Here is a 26,255-nt window from a genome sequence, read left to right on the forward strand (position 1 = left end):
ATTCCAGAAAATTATGTCATGGCTTTAGAAGCTTCTGATAGGCTAATTGACATCATTTGAGTCAATTGGAGGTGTACCTGTGGATGTATTTCGAGGCCTACCTTCAAACTCAGTGCCTCTTTGCTTGACATCATGGGAAAACTAAAGAACCACAGAAAAAAAATTGTAGACCTCCACAAGTCTGGTTCATCCTTAGGAGCAATTTCCAAACGCCTGAAGGTACCACGTTCATCTGTACAAACAATAGTATGCAAGTATAAAAACCATGGGACCACGCAGCCGTCATACCGCTCAGGAAAGAGAAGTGTTCTGTCTCCTAGAGATAAATGTACTTTGGTGCGAAAAGTGCAAATCAATCCCAGAACAACATCAAAGGACCTTGTGAAGATGCTGGAGGAAACAGGTACAAAAGTCAAAACAAGTCCTATATCGACATATCCTGAAAGGCTGCTCAGCAAGGAAGAAGCCACTGCTCCAAAACCGCCATAAAAAGGAGGCTTGCAAGCCGAAGAACACCATCCCAACCGTGAAGCACGGGGGTGGCAGCATTATGTTGTGGGGGTGCTTTGCTGCAGGAGGGACTCGTGCACTTCACAAAATAGACGGCATCATGAGGGAGGAAAATGATGTGGATATATTGAAGCAATATGTCAAGACATCAGTCAGGAAGTTAAAGCTTGGTCGCAAATGGGTCTTCCAAATGGACAATGACCCCAAGCATACTTCCAAAGTTGTGGCAAAATGACTTACGGACAACAAAGTCAAGGTATTGGGAGCGGCCATCACAAAGCCCTGACCTCAATCCTATAGAAAATGTGTGGGCAAAACTGAAAAAGTGTGTGCGAGCAATGAGTCCAACAAACCTGACTCTGTTACACCAGCTCTGTCAGGAGGAATGGGCCAAAATTCACCCAACTTATTGTGGGAAGGTTACCCGAAGCGTTTGACCCAAGTTAAACAATTTCAAGGCAAGGCTACCAAATACTAATTGAGTGTATGTAAACTTCTGACCCACTGGGAATGTGATGAAAGAAATAAAAGCTGAAATAAATCATTCTCTCCACTATTATTCTGACATTTCACATTCTTAAAATAAAGTGGTGATCCTAACTGACCTAAGACAGGGAATTTTTACTAGGATTAAATGTCAGGAATTGTGGAAAAACTGAGTTTAAATGTATATGTAAACCCCCAACTTCAACTGTACATATCCATACACACACACAGAAATAGAGAGTCATGATTAAAGAGAGTCAATCGGAGAGGGTCCCAATCGAACTGAGTTAGACATCAGAAAAGTCTTAAATAATGACTACCCCAATACAGTGACCACACACACACACACACACACACACACACACACACACAATGAACACGTAAAACATAACGCTGGCCTACATACCACACCTGTCACTACATTAAACCTGTGATGCGTAATGGTGTGTGTGTTCTCTGCCCAGAGCCCCTATGGCATGTCCCAGCGTCATCGTCTCGGGGGCCAGGAGGAGGAGGGCAGAGGAGACCCACCCGACAGGATGTCCCAGGGAAAGACTCCCCCAACAGACACTCAAAGGTCAGATATAACTGTCCTCTTTTTTTTTTTTAGAGAGAGAGAGATTTTATGCCATTTGCTTTTCTGTGTATCTACCGTCTCTTTCTCTCTCACCTCATCCCCCTCTCTGTAGGGTGAGACCCAGTACTCCAGCCACTCCAGCAGTAACACTCTCTCCAGTAACGCGTCCAGCAGCCACAGTGACGAGCGCTGGTTCGAGGGGGCCGGGGGGGAAAGAGGAGGCCCGGGGGTATCCGGGGGTTGCCTAGGCGACCTGGCTGAACCTGACCCCGACCCCCTCAGTAAGGGCGGCTCCAGTGACAGCGGCATCGATGCCCCCACCCTCTACAACACCAAGCCTGGCGGTCGCCACGGAAACCAGTCCAGCCAATCACAGAAGCCCCTGCACTGTTCAGCAACCTATAATAGCGGGCTGCAGGACGTCTCTGGGGTGAGGGGCAACGGAGTCGAGGGGCGGAGACTAGAGTCGTCACCTGTATTACCTGCCAATCAGAACAAAGGATACCGCACACGTACCTTCCCTCCTCCTGGATCCAACGTGGAGAAGCCAGACTCATTTAAACCCAGGTACAAGAGAGACACACTGCTTATACACTCCAACGCAGTTTAGCTTTTAGTAGTGGTAAGAGAGTGGAAGTGGGTAGGACAAAGAATGGTATGTTTTGTCCACACAGGCATCCCACCCCTCATACTGAACGTACCGAAACACATCAGTGTGTAATCCTTATGGGGGTCATGTATGGGCCAGATGTGCCACCCTTGCCCTACATACACATAGGCCAACATATTTAGAGTTCAGCTACTCTTAGAGGGGGATTAAAGGATTGGGGGTTTAGACCCCCAGTTCCATCACTCCAGTCCCCCAGTTTATATCCAGTCACTTCAGGGGAACAGGACAGCACACTGGCACTCTGACACACAGAGACACCCATCACACAGTGGGACACAACAAATAACGTACAGGTATGTGGTACTGTGGTACAGGAGCTTAGGAAATGGGGATAGAGACGTGTGAGTGTTAAGATGGATGGGTGGAGGTGTTGAGTGACGGTGGGTTGGATGGACATTTTGTAGATGAGTGGTTGCTTGAGTGATTGGGTGGATGGTTTGCATGTCCAGAGAAAGCCATGATAGCTGGTCAGGGATATTCACAGATGTTGCTGCTGGTTGGTTGGTATGTTGGTTAATGTTGCTTTTGGTGGAAATGGGTCAGGAGAAAAAGGAGATTTGAGAGGTGAATTCCACCTGCAGCTGTTCTGCATGATGTGTGGTTTGTTGTGTTAGTTATGTAGCCCACCCTGAATGAATCCATCAACTCAAGCATATCTCTAAACCTGTGCATCATTTATATTGACTTTGTTATGCATGTAGACGGCTAGATAGATCGGTTTATGGATTTGAGCATGTGTTTCTCTGTACATTAATGCCATGTGTCTGTGTGTCGTCACAGGGCCTGCTATACACCCCAGGGTTACAAGACCCCTGCAGCAGAGAAATCACGGCCGGTCCGAGCCGCCACAGTCACGCCTAACTCTGCTCTACTCAGCTCCACCCCTCTGTCCAGCTCCGCCCCCAAGGCCTTATACAGCAAGAGCAGACTGGGCGCCTGGCAACCAGACGACAACGCCCCCTCCCGTTCAAACACACCCACTACCTACAGCTCTGACAGTAACAGCAGCAAGAAGTGAGTGAGTGAGTGAGTGAGTGAGTGAGTGAGTGAGTGAGTGAGTGAGTGAGTGAGTGAGTGAGTGAGTGAGTGAGTGAGTGAGTGAGTGAGTGAGTGAGTGAGTGAGTGAGTGAATACACTACCATTCAAAAGTTTAGGGTCGTTTTTGTCCATTTAAAATAACATCAAATTGATTAGAAATACAGTGTAGACATTGTTAATGTTGTAAATGACTATTGGAGCTGGAAACAGCTGATTTAAAAATAAAAGGAATATCTACATAGAGGTATAGAGGCCAATTATCAGCAACCATCACTCCTGTGTTCCAATGGCGCACGTTGTGTTAGCTAATCCAAGTTTATCATTTTAAAAGGCTAATTGATCATTAGAAAACCCTTTTGCAATTATGTTAGCACAGCTGAAAACTGTTGTACTGATTAAAGAAGCAATACAACTGCCCTTCTTTAGACTAGTTGAGTATCTGCAGCATCAGCATTTGTGGGTTCGATTAAAGGCTCAAAATGGCCAGAAACAAATAACTTTCTGCTGAACCTAGTCAGTCTCTTCTTGTTCTGAGAAATGACGGCTATTCCATGCGAGAAATTTCCAATAAACTGAAGATCTCATACAATGCTGTGCACTACTCCCTTCACAGAACCGCGCAAACTGACTCTAACCAGAATAGAAGGAGGAGTGGGAGGCCCCGGTGCACAACTGAGCAAGAGGACAAGTACAGTAGAGTGTCTAGTTTGAGAAAGAGACGCCTCACAAGTCCTCAACTGGCAGCTTCATTAAATAGTAGCCGCAAAACACCAGTCTCAACGTCAACAGTGAAGAGGTGACTCCGGGATGCTGGCCTTCTAGGCAAGAGCATGGAATAGCCTTAATTTGTCAGAACAAGAATAGACTGACGAGATTCAGAAGCGCTTTGTTTCTGGCCATTTTGAGCCTGTAATCGAACCCACAAATGCTGATGCTCCAGATACTCAACTACGCTAACATAATTGCAAAAGGGTTTTCTAATGATCAATTAGCCTTTTAAAGTGATAAACTTGGATTAGCTAACACAACGTGTCATTGGAACACAGGAGTGATGGTTGCTGATAATGGGCCTCTGTAGGCCTATGTAGATATTCCATAAAAAAATCAGCCGTTTCCTGCTACAATGGTCATTTACAACATTAACAATGTCTACGCTGTATTTCTGATCAATTTGATGTTATTTTAATGGACAAAATGTTTTACTTTTCTTTCAAAAACAAGGACATTTCCAAGTGACCCCAAACTCTCTCTCTCTCTGTGTGTGTGTGTGTGTGTGTGTGTGTGTGTGTGTGTGTGTGTGTGTGTGTGTGTGTGTGTGTGTGTGTGTGTGTGTGTGTGCGTGTGTGTGTGCATTGAGATGCACTGGTCTACCAACACAAAAGCCAAGCATCACGCCACTATGTTAAGCCATGCTCAATGGGACAAGTTGTGTTACTGTATTTAACCTACATTATATTCCTGCTGTGTGTGTGTGTTCAGACAGGTGGACGTGAATTCTAAGAATGTGTTCGGACAGCCCCGTCTTCGAGCATCGCTAAGGGACCTGCGGTCTCCACGGAGATCCCACAAGAGCACCGTCGAGGACGACCTGAAGAAACTCATCATCATGGACAACCCTGGAGAGATGCCACAAAGAGACACGGTGAGGGACACACACAGTACACACAAACCCAGTACATACAGAACCAGTCAAAAGTTTGGACACACCTACTTATTCAAGGGTTTTTCTTTATTTTTACTATTTTCTACATTGTTGTATAATAGTGAAGACATCAAAACTATGAAATAACACATATGGAATCATGTAGTAACCAACATTTTATATTTTATATTCTTCAAAGTAGCTACCCTTTGCCTTGATGACAGATTTGCACACTCTTGGCATTCTCTCAACCAGCTTCATGAGGACTGTTTTTCCAATCGTCTTAATGGAGTTCCCACGTATGCTGAGCACTTGTTGGCTGCTTTTCCTTCACTCTGCGGTCCAACTCATCCCAAACCATCTCAATTGGGTTGATGTCGAGTGTTTGTGGTGACCAGGTCATCTGATGCAGCACTCCGTCACTCTCCTTCTTGGTCAAATAGCCCTTACACAGCCTGGAGGTGTGTTGGGTCATTGTCCTGTTGAAAAACAAATGATAGTCACAGTAAGCGCAAACCAGATGGGATGGTGTATCGCTGCAGAATGCTGTGGTAGCCATGATGGTTAAGTGTGCCTTGTATTCTAAATAAATCACTGACAGTCACCAGCAAAGCACCATCACACCTCCTCCTCCATGCTTCACGGTGGGAACCACACATGCGGAGATCATCCGTTCAACTACTTTGCGTCTCACAAAGACACGGCTCATCAGACCAAAGGATGGATTTCCACCGATCTAATGTCCTTTGCTCGTGTCTCTTGTCCCAAGCAAGTCTCTTCTTCTTGTTGGTGTCCTTTAGTTGTGGTTTCTTTGCAGCAATTTGACCATGAAGGCCTGATTCACACAGTCTCCTCTGAACAGTTGATGTTGAGATGTGTCTGTTACTTGAACTCTGTGAAGCATTTATTTGGGCTGCAATTTCTGAGGCTGATAACTCTAATGAACTTATCCCCTGCAGCAGAGGTAGCTCTGGGTCTTCCATTCCTGTGGCGGTCTCATGAGAGCCACTTTCATCATAGCGCTTGATGGTTTTTACGACTGCACTTGAAGAAACTTCTGAAGTTCTTGAAATTTTCCCGGATTGACTGACCTTCTTCATGTCTTAAAGTAATGATGGACTGTCGTTTGTTTTTGCTTATTTGAGCTGTTCTTGCCATAATATGGACTTGGTATTTTACCAAATAGGGCTACATTCTGTATACCACCTTGTCTGATTGGCTCAAACACATTAAGAAGGAAAGAAATTCCACAAATTAACTTTTAACAAGGCACACCTGTTAATTGAAATGCATTCCAGGTGAAGCTGGTTGAGAGAATGCCAAGAGTGTGCAAAGCTGTCAAGGCAAAGGGGGGCTACTTTGAAGAACCTCAAATATTACATATGTTTTGATTTGTTTAACACTTTTTTGGTTACTACATGATTCCATATGTGTTATTTAATAGTTTTGATGTGTTTCAGTGTGTAGAATAAATTTAGAAAATAGTAAAATAAAGAAAAACCCTTGAATGAATAGGTGTGTCCAAACTTTTGACCGGTACTGTCCATACACATATACACCCACACACATACACAACACACTATTTTACACATACACACCCCAAACTTGCTCACCCACAAACATACTGCCCCACGACTAACCTCCCTCCCTTCTCTTTTCAGTCTCCTCGACACACTCTTCAGCGCACGTTCTCCGACGAGTCTCTGTGCAGCGGGCGCAGGGATGCCAGCTATGCCAACTCTGCCCCCCTGTTTGACCAGGGCACTCCCAGCGACCTGCTGTTCACCTGCACCCTACCCACCCGGCGCCATGCACACTCTGCCAACCACATGCCCAACAAGAAGGGTGAGTGGGGCCACAGCTTGATGTCGTTACCTTCTCACTTCATTGTATCCGTACATAATGATGGTTTATCAAGAAGCAAAGTTTATCACGTGACATCATCATGAATGCTAAGACTACTTAACTTGCCCCCCCTCCTGCCTGGCCAGTCCCTCTGTCTGCGTCAGAGCTGTCTCTGACAGAGGTGAGGGATAAGGTTCCCCCCCTGAGGAGGCTGGACCCGGGGCTCATGCCCCTGCCTGACACTGCCTGTGGCCTGGAGTGGGCCAGTCTGGTCAACGCTGCCAAGGCCTACGAGGGTGAGTGTGAGTATTCTGTGTGTGTTCAGATATTTGCGACAGACATTTTGTTTGTGTATACATGCAGAGAGGGAGAGGGAGAGGGGGAGAGGGGGAGAGAGAGAGAGTCTCACCTCACCTCAGTTCCTGACACCTGGCTCCCTCTGGTCTCCTGTCACCACAAAGCTTCTCACAGCAGCTCCAGCAGGCACAAACACATACGGCCCCTATTGACACATGATCATGGACCTCAATTACTGCCCTAGCCCAGCTAAGCTGCTCCTGGCTGGGCTTGATTGTGTGAAATGTCCCTGGAGACCTTGTGAAGATAGATAGAGAAAAAAATCAGCATTTGTAGATTGGTAGCTGATTGTGAATGGGGAAATGCAGCATTGTAACAGTGTGTCTCTGTGTGTTTTTTACAGTGCAAAGGGCAGTGTCGCTCTTCTCGCTCAGTGAGCCTCAAGTTGGGGTTCCAGACATGCGGCCGATCAAGAGTCCAATCCAATTCCAAACACCTCAGACTCCACGCACTACCCCCACCTTCGGCGGGTAAGTCTCTGAGACACACACACACACACACTTCGCATGAATCCACAAATATTCACACACACGACACCAACTCGCACACCCAAGATTCACGCACAATCTCAAACAATCACGATCCATAGACACTGCCACGGACGCACAATCTTAAGTTCACGGCAGTCACAGCCGATTAGGAACGTTTCGTCTGTTTGACCCTGAGACTCCAAATCCTAAACCCGAAATGTGTGTGTATAAAAGCACGGCCTACTCTTGTATTTCCCCATTTCCCTTTGGTCAGGTCAACCTCACATGTAGGGAACCACCATCCCGTAGTTAGCTGTGGTAGTTACACATGGATCTAACCAGTTAGTTACCAAGGGATCTCTGAACACCTTCTGTCGTGAACAAACAGTGGAGTGTTTGAGTTACAGCAGTCCGGCCAGTCAGCTTGTGCTGTCCCAGGGCATAACTACAACCTATCACTGAAACGGTCTCTTGTTTCCCGAACTAACCTACTGCGTCGTACGGTCCTGATGAACTCTGTTGTTCTGTTGAACACACACCTTGTGAAACCTGTCTGCCCTACCTGCTACCTAAACCCAGGTGACAGTGTTGAGTTAAATGTCTTTGTGTGTTTTCAGGGATGAGGTACCCAACGCCCTCTCGGGGCGACTGTACAGCCTAGAGGTGATGCTGAAGCAGCTCAACACTGACCTGGAGAAGGTACCGTTTACACCAGAAGGACATTTAGTCTCAATGCTAATTTATATGGCTGTACCTCTGACGCAGGTAAGAACGGAAACTGATAATAAATAAACTCTTCCGTCCCTTTCTCTCTCTCTCTCCCCCACCTTCCCCTCCCTCTCTGTCCCTCAGGAGAAGAAGGACAAAGTGCACCTGTTGGCTGAGATGGCTAACCTGCGGCAGAATAACCAGCGGCTCCAGGAAGAGAGCCACTCGGCCAGCGAGCAGCTTCGCAAGTTCAGCATGCTCTTCACCGACACCCCGCAGAGGAAGTGAGCTCACACAGGAAGTGACCTCAGAGAGGGCGTGCAAAAGCATTCGCAAAGAGGACGTGTGACCTAAGCCGGGGGGGGTTAGGATTACCCTGATTTATTGGAAACTCGGCCACAGTGAGTTTCATGCGTGGGGAACTGAGTGGGGAATAGATTTGTCAGTGAGTCTGGTTAGGTATGTGGAAGACATGGGCAGTAGGAAAAAAAACGAATGCAAGTAAGTTAAGGTGTAACATTATGTACAAGAAAATGTGCAACTTTTAAGCATAAGAGGGGGAAAGAACCCCCCCCCCCCCACCCCCCCACATTCTTACGTTCTGTCCTCCACCTGCTGCTTCTGTCACATTCCAACCACACTATCTCCCTCCGGGGGGGTGGGGTGGTAGGGGAGAAGAGGAGCACTTACCCCTCCACCACTCTGACCTGCTTTTGGGGAGAGGGACCTGCCGTTACGCCGCCACCCTCCTACCCCAGAATCCCTGCCTCGCTCTGGGCTGGACGGACACAGGGGCTACAGAGAACCAATGGATCCCCGTTGGCTCATCTGAAACCGAATTGCCTAGACAGAAGAGCCTGCAAGTAGACACGCCTATTTTTTTTTAACTCCCAACACCGCACAAGCCGTCTCCCTCAGGCTGTGCACCCAGAGGAAATCCTTCTCTGTCCCTGCTTGTAGGTTTTTATTTTTTGTAACTGAGGTCTTATACACTCCTGCGTCAGAGCAGAGCCAATAAAGAGGAGAGCTTTTATTGAACTGTAGAACACAAAGATCGCACGGCGAGGCCTAATACTGTTCCTGAAGCGAATCAGCCAAAAAAAAGGACTCCAACTCCCAGAATGCTCTGGGAGACGTGTGTTATAAAAGAAATGGTACTGTACTTTTGCCTGTGTGATTCAACATATAGCTTGAACACATGTCTATTGTACTGATATAACTGACTTAATGAGGTGTGTAACTCGTGAAGGTGTGTAGGGTACAGCAAATACTCCCACAATGCATTAATCGCACAAAATGGAGAGCTCTGGCGATGTTATTTTTTACCCTTCGTTGAGTGTGTGATAGGCTGACACAGGGCATTTCAGTTACGAGCAAGCTATAATATGACAAGGTACGCCAGTGATATGAGACGAGCCTTCTCGTTCAGTTTATGAAACAGAATATAGTGTCATAAACTCAACGATAGTATCTCAATGTCCATTTTTGGTTAACAATCCATTTGAAAGGTATTTACAAATATCCAAGCAGTATGTTTTACAATTTGTAGAATTTGCATATTTCGTGGTTTTTGTTTTGGGTACCAGCTGCGGGTACACACCTGTGTGCATTTAGAAAAGACTCGTAGATATGATCTCTTATTAAACACTGTAGCCGTGTGTGTGTGTGTGTGTGTGTGTGTGTGTGTGTGTGCGCGTGTGTGTGTGTGCTAGAATGAAGGGGTATTATACATTAATTTAGCTAACAGACAGTCCTAGTGTCTGCAGAATCAAACTCAACAATTTATACACAACTGTGAGACCTTGCTAAATGACGTAAAACGGAAGTAACTTAGCTTGGGGTGGTGGGTCCGTGTGAAACTTGTGGCCATTTTGTAAAAATGTCCATCTGACAGGAATACAGTCAAATAAATCAACGCAAATACACTATATTCTCACTAGCTTGGTTATATTCTTTACAGAAAGTATTTTTCTTACAGCTTTGTGTCTTTGTGTCCGTTGTTTGTTATGAATGTGGGATAAATGGAGGGGAGCGTGGAGCTGGCAAAACCAACGGGGTGGGGGTTCCAATTCTCGTTTGGGCCACATCCATTCACAAAAATGATAAAAGGGTCTGGTCTCCGTTCCAGTAAACGTAAGCCCCGAGCACAGTTAAGTACCCTTTCATCACAGACCCCCTCTTTTCAGGAACCTTCTGCCCTGCCTCAACTGGAATCCTTTCTTACCCTCACTACTCTCAGGACCTTTCAGACACCCCCTTTAAGAACTGTACTATGTATTGTTTTGTGTGTGGGCATGTACCTGGACGGTGTCAACCCTTTTGTGGCTGGATCAGTGGACATTCACACGCATGTGGCACACAAACATACAAAACACACTACTCAACACTGCCCCCCCCCCCCCCCCCCCCCACACACACACTCTTTCAAATACATCTGTACATTGTTGAGAGACATTACGTTTAGATAAGAGCAACATGTATACAGACATCTCTGTCCCCGTTTCTCTTCATCTCACCATCTCTGGTATTTGCTCATCACTGCCCCATCCACAGACGCTGTTGTAGTCTGCCTCCCTGTGTCCTGTAAGCTGCCCATCCTCCTCCAGCCAGTTAAATCATCTCGTCTTGGGCGAAACCAAGAGCAACTGAAACAACCCTACACACTCATGTTATCACTGAAGCTCAGCAAATGTGCTGTGATGTTGTTATCTTCAATGTCTTAATCTTTATTTTGTTTATTTGTGTGTGTGTGTGGAGGGGTACGGGTGTTTTTGAGGATTTAGTTTTGATATATTTGATTTTAAGCAAACTGCAGTTATACATGTTGAACAGAGCTCGGTGCATCGATGTTGCACGTGCACAAATCAGAAATGGTAATACCGAAACTTGGTAAATTGATCAATTATATGATTTTTTTTATTTTTTATGTTTTAATATTTGTATAATTTATTTTTGGCCACTTTTGCAACCTGAAAAAGACAAAATAGTGAAATGAAGAGGGCACCGTGTTTTTTATTTCTATGTATTGCTGTTTGACTTTTAAATCTTTGTTCAAGGCTGATTTCAATTGTTTTTCTGTGTTGGTGCGTTCTGCATGAGGCAATGGGGGATCTTTATGCATCGACGAAAACTTACGGTTGAACGTTGTTTTTCTGGGGGATGTTGTATCAATGACTGTACATTTAAAAGTGTAAATTGTTTTCATTGTTTTATAAGAACATATATTAAAAAAAAAAAACTTTCACAATGATGGAATCATTTTTTATCTTTCCTGGCAATGGTATTTAACTTATTTGATCACATTAACAGGTTGTGGGTCTGCTAGAGTTATTGGCGTGTGACCTGGGGCATACAATGTATCGACTGAATCCTCAAATGAAACACTGAATGGAACTAAATGGAACAGGAATGCGAGTGGATAGAAGGGACAACAATGTGGTGCGTGCTACGTCATCGGCTGACAGATTGCTATAACGTGTACACTGAACAAAAATAAGCGCCACATGCAACAACTTCAACGATTTTTACTGAGTTACAGTTCGTATAAGGAAATCAGTCAATTGAAATAGATTCAATTAGGCCCTAATCTATGGATTTCACATGACTGAGAATACACAAATGCATCTGTTGGTCACAGATACCTTAAGGTAGGGGGCGTGGATCAGATAACCAGTTAGTTTCTGGTGTGACCACCACTTGCCTCAACACATCTCCTTTACATAGAGTTGATCAGGCTGTTTATTGTGGCCTGTGTAATGTTGTCCCACTCCTCTTCGGTTGCTGGATGTGGCCGGGAATAGTAACACGCTGTCATACGTCAATCCAGAGCATCCCAAACATGCTCAATGGGATACATGTCTGAGTATGCATGCCATGGAAGAACGGGGACATTGTAAGCTTCCAGGAATTGTCTACAGATCCTTGCAGCATGGGGCTGTGCATTATGGAATGGCAAGACAATGGGCCTCGGGATCTCGTCACGGTATCTCTGCATTCAAATTGCCATCAATAAAATGCAGTTGTGTTCATTGTCCATAGCTAATGCCTGCCCATACCATAACATCACTGCAAGGCACTGTGTTCACAACTTTGACAGCAAACCGCTTGCCCACACGACACCATACGTGTAGTCTGCGGTTGTGAGCCCGGTTGGACATACTACCAAATTCTACAACTACGAGGGAGGCGGCTTATGGTATAGAAATGAACATTAAATTATCTGGCAACCGCTCTGGTGGGCATTCCTGCAGTCAACATGCCAATTGCACGGTCGCCCAAAACTTGAGACATCTGTGGCGTTGTACTGTATGACAAAACTGCACATTTTAGAGTGGCCTTTTATTGTCCCCAGCACAAGGTGCACCTGTGTATTGATCTAGTTGTTTTAATCAGCTTCTTGATATGCCACACCTGTCAGGCTGATGGATTATGTTCGCGAAGGAGAAATGCTTACTAACAGGGACGTAAACAAATCTGAACATTTGAGAGAAATAAGCTTTTTTGTGGTTATGGAAAATGTCTGGGATATTTTATTTCAGCATATGAAACATGGGGTCAACACTTTACATGTTGCGTTTATATTTTTGTTCAGTAGTTAGCTGATAGGTATTTAACGTATCACGGCTTTGTAAGATCTGTCAGGCAGGGACAGCGCCTTTAAAATAAACCCTTGCCTCAACGAAAACCTGGATCCAAAAAAGCAAGTTGGGTTATCAGTGGATTAGATGTTTTCAGTTGAGTGAGAGGCTACAGAAATTACAAACCATGGCAGTTACTGCATAAATGTATTTCAATATATTTGAGAACAAAATATTTTAGATAAGGAAGAGTAGGTTAACCATCGACAGTCATGATATCGATAAATGTTCAACTCCCAATAAAGCTGGACAGTGGAACTCGACTCTTTCCTGTCGCCAACGCCTCGGGGACAGGTCACCTTCTCCAACATCATCGCGACCCTTGACCCCGGGGCCCCTCGCAGGCTGCTACTGACCTGCCACTATGACTCCAAAGTCCTGCCCCTGGACCCCTGTGTCCCTGCTCTCAATCAGCAGGTGTCCTGTTATGTCCATCAATTTATTTCCAGGGACCGCATTTGATATCTATTTATCTATCAGTTTAGTCAGTAAAGGAGATTTTTATGAGAAACGGTCAAATGTTCAAAGCACACCCATCCCAAGTTGGCAGCAAACAAAATTCACTAACACAACGAGCCCTAACATTGTGGTCATAACCTTACATCAGTGTCTGATTTCAGGCAGTTTACTCAGAAACACAGAATAAAGACTGCAATGGAAAGAACAGAGATGCTGAGTAGCTGGGTTTCTCTCCCTGCTCTCTGTCCCCTCTCTCTCTGCAGTGTAGAGTATAAGGTGCTGACTGTAGCCTTGCAGAGAGCAGCCCTGTTTTTAGCCGCAGAATCCTCTGTTTAGCAGTGCAATGCCCCGCCCCCACCTGAGACAGATCTTGGTAGTCACACAGCCAAACTGCGACATCATTGCAGCCTCACACAAAAAGACCAATCAACTGCAAGAGTGACGTTGTTGCTGGGAAATGAGATGTGATGAAATGTTGCCTTAGCCTTGACTTGGTTACCAGTTGGCACAGAGCAGAGAATTCACCCCTCTCTCTTTCCCATCTTCTGCTATTAAACACGACCACCTCCCCCTCCCTCTCTCTCTGCAGGCATCTGCTGTAACCCTCCAACTAGTGTTTTTTGACGGAGAGGAGTCATTTGAGGAGTGGACAGCCACTCTCTACGGATCGAGGCACCTGGCAGAGGGCATGGCACACACACCCCACCCACTAGGCTCCACACACACCAACCTACTGCAGGCTGTGGTGACAATCAATTACATCCCCTTCCTGCATTAAGGTGAGAGGGTGTGCTCATATACAGACAGACACACTAAGACTGCGTCGCCCCAGCTGATGGAATTTTGTCTTATGAAATACTTTCAATCCTGCATTTATTTTTTTCTTTCACACCAACTCAGGTGTTCATGTGCTTCACGTCATTGCCACCCCCTTCCCCCTGTTCTGGTACACACTGGATGACACTGAGGAGAACATACACCAGCCCACAGTGGAGAACCTCACCAAGGTTCTGGCTGAGTACCTGGGCTTCTAACCATAAATAAGAACCAATAGATTACCTAGAAACCTTTTAACCAGTGTAGGAAATACACAGATGGGATTGGGGACAGTTTCGCCCTGACATTGCAAAAGACTAGGGGCAGATGGATGTTCCATCCACTGAAACCAACAGACTCGTAGACGCATTGATCTGAGAGCAGAACTACCATTAAGTTACATTGCTAGATGTTGGCAACTTGGATCACAGAAAACACTTGATGGTACACATTCATGAAAAAAAACTGGAAGATGCCTTTCTCTGAATTATATTCTCATTGACGTTCTTAAGGATAAAGACCACACTGATTTAAACCTTTTTTTTAATGCTATATAATCATGATCATCAGTTGTGATTTTGCCAACAATTGATTTCTGTGAATGTCAGATTTGAGACTTGGTTTCGTGCAGTAAGCTCACAGATGACATTGAAGGTTATATTCACAGAGCATGGCAGTGACTGAAAACATGAAGAAACGTAACAATGGGCGACATTAAAATGGTTGTCAATGCCTTTGGTTGTACTGTCACTGGATATCTTCCGTATGCATTACTTCTCCCCAAGAGGTGTCAGGCATGTCTTGGTTTTAGCTATGGGAGTGGTATCATTCAGCACATCTTGCCAGAGTGCTGCGTTTTAAACATGATTTACATATACTTGTGTCAATGATTAGGTGACAACTTTTCTATTAAACTGCCTTTTATTTTTTCAGATTTAAAACGCTTAACCATTTTGGATACAGGGTGTCACTAAGTTACTAAAAAAGATCATTCTCTCACATTTCTGGCTAGACAACTGAATAGTATTGCCTCTGAAGTGAACATACTATACATAATGGCTCAGGTAGTGGAGAGGTTCAGAGTTGTCCCCCACCCATATGGCTCAGGAGGTGGGGGTTGGGGGCAGGAGAAGGGGGGACTGGGGGTGCCTGGAGATGAAAGGTCATTGTCAGAGGACGGGTATACTGCTCCTGGGTTTCTGTTGGAGCCAATAAGTGGTCCACAAGCTTCCTGTTCCCTGAGAGAAGAGAGAGCACATTTCAGTTCTCTGGTCATGCCAAAAGAGGGCAGTGGTGGTCCACAGCAAAATGAAATGTAATACTGTCCTAAAGCAAAAACAGAGTATTGACTGCCAGACAAACATTTGAAATTAAAGGAGGGATGAACATTTTCTCATGAAACGTATTCGAGGGAGAGCAGAGAAGGTGAAGACTCACCCGGTAGTACTGTGAGCTGCTCGGTCCCGTTGCCGTCTGTTCTTGAACCAGTTGCTCACCTGGGTGGTGGTGAGACCGGTGGCGGCTGCAAGCGCTCGTTTCTCACGTGGTGAAGGGTACGGTTTATGGTAATACCACTCGCGCAGCACACTCCGGGATTTCTCCTATAAAGAGGAACATTCACTTCAGATTGATGAAACAAGTAGGATAATGATTTAAAGTTCATGGTAGCCGTAAGAGGCCTCTGCTCATTTCCTTTCCTTCATTTGCACCGTTCAGTACATTTGAAGCAGACAGAGTAAGACACTTTAGACTTGAGTTCCAGGTAGAAAAGTCCTTTTGTCTTGACATACACCATCTTGACTCCACAAGAGCCTTCCTCCCCTCATCTTTTTTGTCTAGTCTAAACTCAGATGCAACACATATGTTATAGATAGCTTAATTATGGACCAAGACCTATAACATATATTATGTGACATTTTGGCAACATGTCCCTAGGGACTTAGCTTAATTATGGACCAAGAGCCCCTAAGTCCCTAGGGACATTTTGTTGCAAAAATGTTCTGAAGCAGTAAAATATTAAATATTAACTCAAACGTTGCAGATTTAATTCACTGTACCTTGAAGCAGTAGCTAGTCTCCTCTCCATCCCAGATGGTTCTTGGCAGGGGAAACTTACGGCGTACGCGGTACTTCCCCACAGCCCCAAGGGGGCGCCCTCTCTGGCACTCGGCCTCCAGGTAGTGTGCCCTCAGCCAGAGCTGCTGCAGCAGGGGGTGGCTGCGATTGGAGAAGGGGAAGCCCTCCAGGAGGGCGTAGAGGTCCGAGAAGCGCCCCAGATGGAAGGCCACGGCAGCCCGTGCCTTCAGGACGCTCTCCAGACCCCCCAGGCAAGAGGAGGAAGAGGGGGGAAGAGTGCGGAGGAAGCCAGTCAAGCTCTCCATGCGTCCGCTCTGCAGAAGGACCTCGCACACACACGCCACTTGTTCTGCTGAGAAGACCATTGCCACGGAGATGGAGCCCACGCACGACGAGAGGTCAAAAGGTTAGTTGGCCTACCTCTGTGACCTTTCACAACTCTCTGAAGGGAAATGTTTTATCGATAGCTTGAGAGCCTGTAGAGAATGTTAGCTGCAGTCGGGTGAATAAGTCTGTATGAACGTGTGTATATATATATATATATATCTCCTTATTCATACCCTGTCTCCGCCCTGGCAATGTTGAACTCAGGTAACCTGAGAGCATAGGGGTTACAAAAACAGACATACCTGATTGGGTACACAACAGAGAAAGCATTCATCCAGAGAGAAAGCAGGATTGTGTTGTTCAAACAAGCGTATTTAAATCTAATTTACTAACCAAATTGCAAAAGCGCTTCTAACGTGGTTTGGTAGTGTAGGCACTCAATAGTTTGTTCCCCCATGACCCATAAATCTCACATGGGAGATTTAAATAGAAGCATTCACAAAAATCACCCCAAAAAGAAATAAAATATTTTCTTTATATAGTTTATTAGAATATCACAAAACTGCATATAAAAAATAAAATACCTTTCAGTATAAAACCAACCTCAAATGTTTTTTTTTTAAATCTAATAATCCCTTTACTCACTTAAAAAGTACATCTTTGGATAACTCAGCTGGAGGTTGTGTGTGTGTTACAAATTCCTGCACCTGACACGAACAGCCATTGGAGCACCACACACTAAAAAAACAACAACAAAAAAACACTACATGTAGACAAGTGGTGGGCTACACAAACAAAAACAAACATGAACACACATTCCCTTTAGGCTCAAACTCATGCACTGTATCGTATGGAAAGAAAATGCCTTAGAACCAACAAAACATTTCCAAACATCGATTAAAAACAATTTAAAAACTCAACATGTAACATACCTTTGATGGGTATTAACATCCTATTCAGATTGTAGAAGTGTATAATATCATTTGAGAAGTGGTGATTATCATTAGCTACACATTGAGACTGTCCAACCAGCCATCCCCTGGGAAGGTCCATTGATGCTTTTTCCTTTGTCCATGTGTTCTACTTCTACAAGGACTGCTCGTTTTGTTCCTCTCCCATTCAAAGTATTCAAAGTTACTACTAGAAAATGATTGATACATGCTTTAAATACATGCTTTAAATACACACAGAAAATAAACAAAAACACACAAATATAAAAAACACAACAGTTGGGAGTGACACTGAAGAATAGCGTGGTTTTACTGTTGGCCAGAGAACTGCCATCTGTGTTTTGGTTATGGAGAGATGGCGAGTACTGTACGTTTATGGCGAGAACAACTGCACCGAGTCTCGCTGGATACCATTCCATTCTAGGAGACCTGTCACCTGCTCTCAGCGCTTCGTGACTCACTGTTGCTGATATCAGGATAGACAGAGGCTGTTTGAAACTCAACCTAACCAGCTAATTCGACCTATCCCGTCCCTTCAGATCAGTGAGTGCAATTCGTCAAGAACAGAGAATAAGGCAGCAGGTTTTACAGAATAGAATCTGGCCATCACCTTAGGCGTAAACATGACACGGACGAAATGTGCAAAACGTACAATGAGCAGGGAGTTCTCAATGGTGATTATGTCATGGTAGGCGTTAGTGATGCTAAAAGAGCAACGGCCGTACAAACCAAGGGCGCCACGTTACGTTTCTCTGGAGTTCGCGAGGGATACAGGTTATTACAAAACTCAAATTCGACATCAACGTGGGAAGTTGCTTGTCTCAATGGTGCTTCATTTTGTGAAGAGTAGAACACATTCTTCACTTTGAAGATCCAAAGGCAGTAAAACCCACACTGGCCCATCAACCTCAGCAACTAGATAACAAGGCACTTATATTAGGTCGAGCTCAAACCCATAAAAGTAAGATAAAATAAAAATAAAATCGGACAATTTGTAGTAGTGTACGATTGTGGCGCAAATATCGCACCATGTGGTCAAGCAGAGTGTGTAGTGTACACGCGCGTTAGACAGTGTATGAAACCTGTCTTCACTAAAGCTTGGTCTATCCTAATTAGACTGGCTTACATATGTAATACATGTCACATGGTCATATTTACAGAGGACCATGCATTGATTGCATAGAGTAAAAAATAAAATAAAAAAAGTTTGTTTTCAAAAAAATTCCCAGGTGACTCCATTCCCTCCTACAGACCTCAGATGTGACAGAGCTTAGCATGCATGCCAACCTGTAGTTAAATGAGGAGCCTGTGCCCTTTGGCGCGGTGACACTGCTGACAGAGAGGAGTACACAGTCCAGCTCGATGCTAGAGTGTTCGGGGGTTTCTGGTGTCACGGTCAGCCCACTTTCTGTTTGCGTTCACTGAGGCTAAACTGTGCAATACTCAGCAGCACCAAAGTGAACAGCCATTCAGAACCACACAGTCCAACTTCAACAGGACTTAATGCTTGGCTGCGTCTGCATTTGGCGGAGTTTAGAGACTTAAACAAGACAACCTGGCCGTGGCGTACCGCTCAACCCAACGCCAACTAAAACCCAAGGCATTCATTCCCTTGTAGTACAAATAGTATTGGCTGAAACGGGCACGTCTGTGCATAAAAGCCGCAGAATGTCCTTAGAAATTAACTTGATGCCGAGTAAAAGGAACCGTGCCAGCTCCTCCATTTTGTCTCGGACTGGATTTTGTGACACAGGAAGGGCTCTTGGCTTATGGGAGGCAGACGACAACAGTATAAGAGTTCTAAAACTGTGGAAACCAAGCAGTGGACAGTTGTGTAACAGGCTAGCCTATATGCAAGGCCATCCTCCAGGTAATTCCATGTTGCATACAATCAGCCTATCCCGTGACGGTTTATCCAAAAGGATCATCGCCTAGGATTTTTTTGAGTCAAAGCACATTTCTCATACGAGTCAAAGCCAGTCCACTCTTCAATGAAACCTATCCAAGGGAGCACTGAGGTTGTTCTGTAACATATAGTCTTGCTGACTGAGTTTATGGTGATGTGGGTTGGGGGGGACTGGGACTGGATTACAGCCCCAACTCATCATCCACAGGGACTGATTGTAGCTGGGTGAGGATCTTGGGCTCTCCATCCATTTCCTCTGGGTCCCCCAATGGCGACACCCTGTCCACATCCTGTTCCGGAGAGGGGCTCCCCAGTAGCAGTGCCTCGCCTCCAGGTAGGCCCAGCAGAGCCGGATCCTCGGGAAGATCCCCCTTCCCACGGACGTCAAACATAGTCAGGCTGGCAGAGGTGGAGAGGGGGACAGGGCTCCAGGTGGTGTGGGAGAGCTGAGTGGTGGGGGTCACTCCACTGCACATGGGGCTGAGGGAGAGCATGCTCTCTGGGGTGAGGGCATTGGGAGGAGTGTGAGTGGCAGAGAGGTCCAGGGTGTGTGGGGAGGTGGTGGAGTGGGGCTGGTTGGTGGGGACACCCGTCTCATGAGTGCAGTAGAGCGGAGAGGAGTTGATGAAGCAGAGGGGGGACGTCTGGAGGGTGTTGGAGGTTGAGACAGAGGTGGAGACTGGGATGAGGGTAGGTGTAGGGTGGATGACAGGGTTGAGTGTGAGTCCGGGGCCTACTCCGTTGGTGGGGTGGGTAGAAGCCTCAGGGACGGGTTTCATGGGCAGGCTGCCAAACTGGATGCCAGCCGGAATAGTTAGGATCAGCTTGCCGTTCTGGTAACTCAGGATGGGGCTTCCACCATAGAGGAGATTCCCTACAGGACAGAGGAGAGGTAGAAGAGAGGAAGTAGTAGTGAAAACAATATTTGTTAGCAGTTCATCACCAACATTGAGATAGCTAAATTTGCCCTAAAAAGCAAATTACTTAGTAATAGGTCAGACACACAGAGAAGATTGACTGCCGATAGCACAGTATGAGGCTTTCCTTATCTTGCTAGAACAAAAGACAACCTGTTGCGTACCGATCTGATACTGACGAACCTGCTGTTTCAACACAACTTTCCTCTGAGCCAATCAGAGTGCACGGACCCCCTGTGGGGGATCCGAAAAGGCAACTATGGGTAGCTGCAGTCCAATATGGGGACCGGAGTATGGGCGAGTGGATGCTTCGATAGGAGTGGGTGTGTGGAAAGCGAATCAGATAACTGGGCAGATTTGTTGCCACTCAAGACCATTTTGCGTGGCTGATTGGGCTGCACGACGAATCAATAAGCCGGCGATCGGGGCACCAGTGTTGTATGGGCTTGCCTGCCGACCCGAGACCAATATTTGGGTGGTTCTGCCCGTGATACCATGGTTGTGTCACCAGTGGTAGCTAACATGGCCCCCCTCCTATGATTTTATTTCAAGTAGGATAGCAAACCTACACAAGAAATAACTAATATTGATACGTGAAAATAAAGCCTATGCAATGGGGAGGGCATGAACGGAAACACAACCAGGACAGTGCCTTTCGCTCCTGCTTGACCAGCACTACTGTCCGGCAACGGCGTGAGAAGAAGCTACCTAATATCAGGGGGACGGTCAGTAAGCACGCACATATAAAACGCACCAAGCAACAGTACACCCCTCAACACTTTTAAATTTAAAAAAATAAACAAAATCGTCAATTACAACAGAAAATGAACAATTATTTATGGAAAACTAACAGTGAAATCAGACTCCTCCTCTGGCTTCAAAACAGAAGTTGAATCTCTGGCGGTATTATAGCTCTAATGTACGGTAGTAGCACGGTAAGAAACAGGAGGGACAAAAAAAAAACACCACTCGATCAAAACCGCCTAACCTATGGCAGAGCACTTCACACATCCACTCCTTTCCACACGTCCACTCATACTCCAGACGCCATTTTGGGATGCTTCTCTGAAAAGGAGTGTGTCGACAAAACCTTTTTTTTTTTTTAAAAGGCACAAGATATCCGCCCCACGTTAGCTTGCCAACTAAGCCAGGCAGTCACACAACACTTCATATGAAACACATGGGGTGGTTAAGTGCAGAACAATGCACACAACATTAGCTGCTTTACCAAGCTAGCTATCTAGCGATCATGACTCTCAGTTCCATTACATTACACAGAAGAGTCATTGGATGAAGGTGTCTTCTGTACAAGGGGACTTTGGTAAAGAGCCCAGATGTTCAATCTAAACATTGTCACTCGTGATACGGTTTTGGAAGTATAAGGAACCTTATATTTCATATCGGCGATAAATAACTTTCTAAAAAAACAAAAAAAAGGTTTAATTGATACTCAACTGGATAGGGTTAAAGTTAGTGTTTCCATATCTCCATGTTACAATGCTTGTTTACAGAACACAAGAGGCGACCTGCGCTAATTAGCCATTTTAGCATGCTCCAAACACCCGTGTGTAAGTGTCACTCGGGAAGTGAAGCAGGAAATGTAGTGTCGTCGGATGGAGGCGCACACAGCTGTATGGATTTGGACAGAATTGCTACAATAATTCGATTTATTTTATTTGAAGGGTTCTTTCTCGCTGATGAAAGATAAGGGCCATGTGTTTCGAAAAGCCGTGCTGCAAGCGATGATTTGACGTTTCTAAGTGTTAAAAACACAGCATTCTTCACGGGGTAGTCGTGGGCGAAGCTAATGACTGAAACTGTAGGGAGAAGTCAGAGTGCTGCCTAGAGTTTGAGCTAGCAAGATGAATTATTAAATGTTATTCACTCTCCATTATCCCATATGGCCAGTGCCAGTTCCCTTGCTAGCTAATTTTAGCATCACCATTTGCCAGTTAGCAAAAGCCAAACAAAGCTTAAAAAGAAAAGCTACTGCCATCTTGTGTTTTGGAGTGTTCCAGTGATCTGATCAGCGGTTGATCTATATGATGTGAACAACAAAAAAGTTGACTGCCGACACTACCTATCGACAGTCGTCACCGTGTGTCCGAGTCTTAAGTTACCTGGCGAGGCGGAGGGGAGCTGAATGACCCCAGAGTTGAGGAGCTGGACACTAGGAGCCATGCTGGTCGGGGGGCCTACAGTCTGGAGGGGTCCCAGTTGGTTTATCCTAAAGGGCCCCTGAGGCATCCCACCACCAGTGGCCGAGGCTAGGATCTGGAAAGCACCTCCAGATAGAGAAGGGGTGGCTGGGCCGACCTGAGGGAAGGAGAGTTGTCCCGCGGAGGAGACAGGCACCAGCTGGGGCAGGGAAACCAACTGAGCTGGGGTTGTCTCTTTGGACTGGGAGACAGGAACCACTTGGGTAGGGGAGGAGATGATCTGGGGATGGCCTAGTGGGGACTGGATCTGTGTCAGAGTGGGGATCGTAGCTGAGGTCTGGTCACCCAACTGGAGTGTGAGTCCCTGGGGGAGCTGTCCATTGGTGAGCTGGGACAGGGAGAGGATGGTGGATCCCGCTCCCAATGTAGAGGAACCAGTATGATGCTGGGGGAGGGATTGGGCGAGGTGGGGGGCAATGTTCAGAGTCTGGTGGCCCTGGAACTGGGAGAGGGTGCCCTGGGGGAGGGAGGTGGGGGGGACAGGGACTAACTGGGGACACTGGCCTCCAGGGTTGTGTTGGACCAGTTGGGATACAGGGACACCCTGGATGGAGGGCACCACCTGAGGCAGGGAGAATACTTGTGGGCTGGAGTAGCTGTAGGATGACACCACCTGGCAGATGGAGCTGGAGGGGGTGAGCTGAGAACCAGCTGTGGCAAACACAACATACTCCCCCTGCTGGTTGGGGAGGCTCACTACAGGGCTGGAGACCACACCCGGGGATGACTTAGAGACCGGGAGGGTGTCGGAGAGGTGGCCATTTTGAGTCAGAACCAGGGAGGGGAGGGAGGTGGGGGAGAATGTTGAGGGGGAAGACAAGGAGGAAGAGGGGGAAGGAGAGACTGTCTGGATGTCCTCGGCTTTGAGAACCATCCCCTCTGGGACATTGATGAAGTCCAGGGTGGGGATAGTCGAGGGGTTCGTCAGGCTAACATTGTCCATCTTACAGTCCTCTGTCAGGGGGACGGAGATGACCGAGCTGGGCTGGGCCTCCATGGCTGTAACCCCCTGGCCCTCCAGACCCATATCCTGCACAACCGCACTGCTTTTGGATATGACCTGCGCTCCATTGAAGAGAAGAGGCGAGTTAGCCGATATGGGGCTGAGGGTAACCGTGTGACCATCGCTCAGGGTCAGCCCGTTGATGATGACGCCACCCCCTGCCCCGGAGATCAGGGAGCCCCTATTGAGGAGTAAGGGGTGGGAGGCGGCGAGGAACCCACCAGCCCCGTTGAGGAAGATCTGGCCCCCAGTGCTGCAGGGGGTACCAGAGAGGGAGATGATGGAGGCTGTGGAGCCCACAATGTCCTCTAGTTTGTCTGAAATGTCGTCACCCTCATCGTCTGTGCTGTGGTTGCCATCGGACTCACTGAGGAAACACAGGGGAGGAGCAGAGGAGAACGATAAGGTGAGTGAACCGTGGGGGGAGTGAGACAATGAAAAGAGACAGCTTATGGAAGAAAAAGGGGGAGTAGAGGGCAAGGATTGCCCGATGGAACGGAAAAAAAAAGAGGGGAAAGGGGTCAGAATGTTACAATACACATAACATATGGTAAATCAATAACCGTCAGTGACAATCTCTCCTTTGATCCTATGGTTGACACCGTATTGTGATGTGTATGTCCTGAAATATCCTGGTGCACTGAAGCAGTGTGGGTCACACAGAGAACAATGGACAACTGATTTACTGTCCCCAGTCACCACAGCCCCTAGATATAAAGATGAAGACTGGACTGCATGGGGGATGATCAGCATTCTGTTTTTATTTCTCCACACATGGGAATAAAGGACATCAACAACTGACACACGAAAACCCCAATTTCCTGTGTAGCTTTGGAAACTGCCAACTTCCCTGGCCAAAACTAGCATACTGTATGTAACCTATACACACAACAGTATAAAAAATATATAAAAAAATAAAACATTTTAAAAAGTACTGGGTTTTTAAATGTGCACGCCAAACGGGGCACAGGAGAGCTGAAGACATTTACGGTTTGAAATATATTATTTTCTCCTTTTGTTCCCCAACACCTACACCATTTCCTCTCTCTTTCGGTCTCTGTTTCCCCCCTGCTCTCCCAGCGGTGCAGGGTCTCGGGAGCGCGCAGAGGTCCGCCGGGAGACTTTGCGGTGCAGGATTTCAGGAAACTTGAGCCACAATGGGCGCCCGGATCTCACATTTCACAACAAAGCAACATGCTCTTGCTCCCAGTCGTGCTCTCTACGACATGTGTGGCGTCATCACAGTCAGAGTTCATGCGTGCTGTCATTCATAAACATCAAATCAAAGTTTATTTGTCACGTGCGCCGAATACAACAAGGTGTAGACCTTGCACTGAAATGTAGTTCTTGCAGGGATTGATAGAATTTGATTTAAATATCTCGAACATGAACCATACAGTTGAGATTAACCACACAGTCGAGACCATGGTTCAGAAAAGTCTGCATCACACAAAATATGTTTGGAGCACTAAAAATAATATTGCAGTTGACAGATCCATATATGTCACTCTTACCTATCTGATCAGGAGAATTTCGGTGAACATTGTGTGTCAAATGAATCAATATCTTAGTGTGTGCCGTGTGCAGCAGTATGGGCTACATGTACTCCCATAGTCTGGCTGCCTGGCTAAAAATAAACAACTCTGCAAATGACACTGTACATAAACAATTGTGTTCATTATAAAACGAACCACATTGACATAGATGTTTGACATGCAATCGTGCATGGAAGGTTTTAATGGGGTATTTGGTTACAAATGTAGAAAGGAATGCATAGCCTACCTTTTGCTGTTGGTACCAGACGGGGTTCGGTCTCTCTGCCGTCGATTCTTGAACCAATTGCTGACTTGCGTGAGGGAGAGTCCAGTCACATTGGCCAAGTTTTTCTTCTCGTCTGGAGTGGGGTACCTGTTGCTTTTGTAACACTCTTTCAGTGCATTGCGAGACTTCTCCTTGAAACAATATACCGTTTCCTCTCCATCCCAGATTGTTTTCGGCAGGGGAAACTTCTTCCGAAGCCGATACTTGTCCACGGCGCCCAGGCTACGACCTCGGGACCTCTCCGCCTCCTTGTAGCGCGCCTGCAAGTAGAGGTCCTGCAGGAACCCATGGTTGCTCGGGTGGAAGTCGTGGCTTTCCAATATTGCGTACAGCTCCTTGAATTCTTCCCGGTGGAAAGAGACCAGTGCCTGGGCCTTGAGCAACGTCTCGTTGCCACGTAGCAGCTCGGCCGAAGGAGGGATGGTTGATAGGAATCTCCACAGGCGATCCACATTGCCTGCCTGTAGAAGGGCTTCGCACAGACATGCTACTTGATCGGTCGAAAAGCTAAGCGCCGAGTTCTGAAAAGTTTTTAGCAATTGTTCCGAAACTTCATCCGGATCCGTCTCCTCTTTCACGGGAGCGGCCTCTTGGGTAGGATTCTCCGTGCTATTCTCAGATTGTTCTGCAGACTCCAAAGACAAGGAAGCCATTTTTAGTTAAACTTTTTTTAATTTTAGTTCCTCCCCTGCGCGCTCTCTCTCGCCCATTCTCCGTCGACGAGTGTCTGCCACAGCTACACGCGTCACGCACGCCTCTAACCTCGTCAATCTCCGATTTTAAGATTAATTATAGCGATGCCTGTTCAATACCTTTTATTA

General features: G+C 46.3%; 3 protein-coding genes across 4 annotated transcripts in view; 1 reads left to right on the forward strand and 2 right to left on the reverse strand.

Moving 5' to 3' along the window:
• The window catches only part of sipa1l3 (signal-induced proliferation-associated 1 like 3), a 98,598-nt gene extending 87,045 nt beyond the window's left edge, over positions 1–11,553 (forward strand). The window contains exons 15-23 of one of the 2 annotated variants that reach the window (XM_036961354.1): positions 1,461–1,573; positions 1,686–2,140; positions 3,024–3,257; positions 4,761–4,923; positions 6,585–6,768; positions 6,915–7,070; positions 7,469–7,595; positions 8,213–8,294; positions 8,448–11,553. In XM_036961354.1, coding sequence (XP_036817249.1) covers positions 1,461–1,573; positions 1,686–2,140; positions 3,024–3,257; positions 4,761–4,923; positions 6,585–6,768; positions 6,915–7,070; positions 7,469–7,595; positions 8,213–8,294; positions 8,448–8,591 — 1,658 coding nt within the window. In that variant the 3' untranslated portion in view covers positions 8,592–11,553. The remainder of the gene's footprint in view (positions 1–1,460; positions 1,574–1,685; positions 2,141–3,023; positions 3,258–4,760; positions 4,924–6,584; positions 6,769–6,914; positions 7,071–7,468; positions 7,596–8,212; positions 8,295–8,447) is intronic. The other variant, XM_036961355.1, reaches the window with a different exon arrangement.
• Positions 11,554–14,771: 3,218 nt separating this feature from the next.
• Positions 14,772–17,087, reverse strand: LOC110503562 (homeobox protein SIX2-like). The gene is made up of 3 exons (XM_021581955.2): positions 16,273–17,087; positions 15,653–15,816; positions 14,772–15,453 (listed from the first exon to the last, which is right to left on the reverse strand). The coding sequence occupies exons 1-3, from the start codon at positions 16,654–16,656 to the stop codon at positions 15,276–15,278; spliced, it is 726 nt and encodes a 241-aa protein (XP_021437630.1). The 5' UTR covers positions 16,657–17,087; the 3' UTR covers positions 14,772–15,275.
• Positions 17,088–17,146: 59 nt separating this feature from the next.
• On the reverse strand, positions 17,147–26,234 carry LOC110503563 (homeobox protein SIX5-like). The gene is made up of 3 exons (XM_021581956.2): positions 25,396–26,234; positions 22,512–23,980; positions 17,147–20,348 (listed from the first exon to the last, which is right to left on the reverse strand). Exons 1-3 carry the CDS (start codon positions 26,085–26,087, stop codon positions 19,657–19,659), a joined length of 2,853 nt encoding a protein of 950 aa, XP_021437631.2. The 5' UTR covers positions 26,088–26,234; the 3' UTR covers positions 17,147–19,656.
• Between the last annotated feature and the right edge of the window lie 21 nt (positions 26,235–26,255).

Source organism: Oncorhynchus mykiss, chromosome 24 (genome assembly GCF_013265735.2).
Source record: "Oncorhynchus mykiss isolate Arlee chromosome 24, USDA_OmykA_1.1, whole genome shotgun sequence".
Classification (NCBI taxonomy): domain Eukaryota; kingdom Metazoa; phylum Chordata; class Actinopteri; order Salmoniformes; family Salmonidae; genus Oncorhynchus; species Oncorhynchus mykiss.

Excerpts from the sequence above, each read along its gene's own strand:
- LOC110503562 (XM_021581955.2), bottom strand. The coding sequence starts at position 16,656 with ATGGTCTTCTCAGCAGAACAAGTGGCGTGTGTGTGCGAGGTCCTTCTG. Across the intron at positions 15,817-16,272 it reads AGACTAGCTACTGCTTCAAG|GAGAAATCCCGGAGTGTGCT; the intron begins GTACAGTGAATT and ends TCCTCTTTATAG. Across the intron at positions 15,454-15,652 it reads GCAGCTCACAGTACTACCGG|GGAACAGGAAGCTTGTGGAC; the intron begins GTGAGTCTTCAC and ends CTCTTCTCTCAG.
- LOC110503563 (XM_021581956.2), bottom strand. The coding sequence starts at position 26,087 with ATGGCTTCCTTGTCTTTGGAGTCTGCAGAACAATCTGAGAATAGCACG. Across the intron at positions 23,981-25,395 it reads TCTGGTACCAACAGCAAAAG|TGAGTCCGATGGCAACCACA; the intron begins GTAGGCTATGCA and ends GTGTTTCCTCAG. Across the intron at positions 20,349-22,511 it reads GCTCCCCTCCGCCTCGCCAG|GGAATCTCCTCTATGGTGGA; the intron begins GTAACTTAAGAC and ends TCTGTCCTGTAG.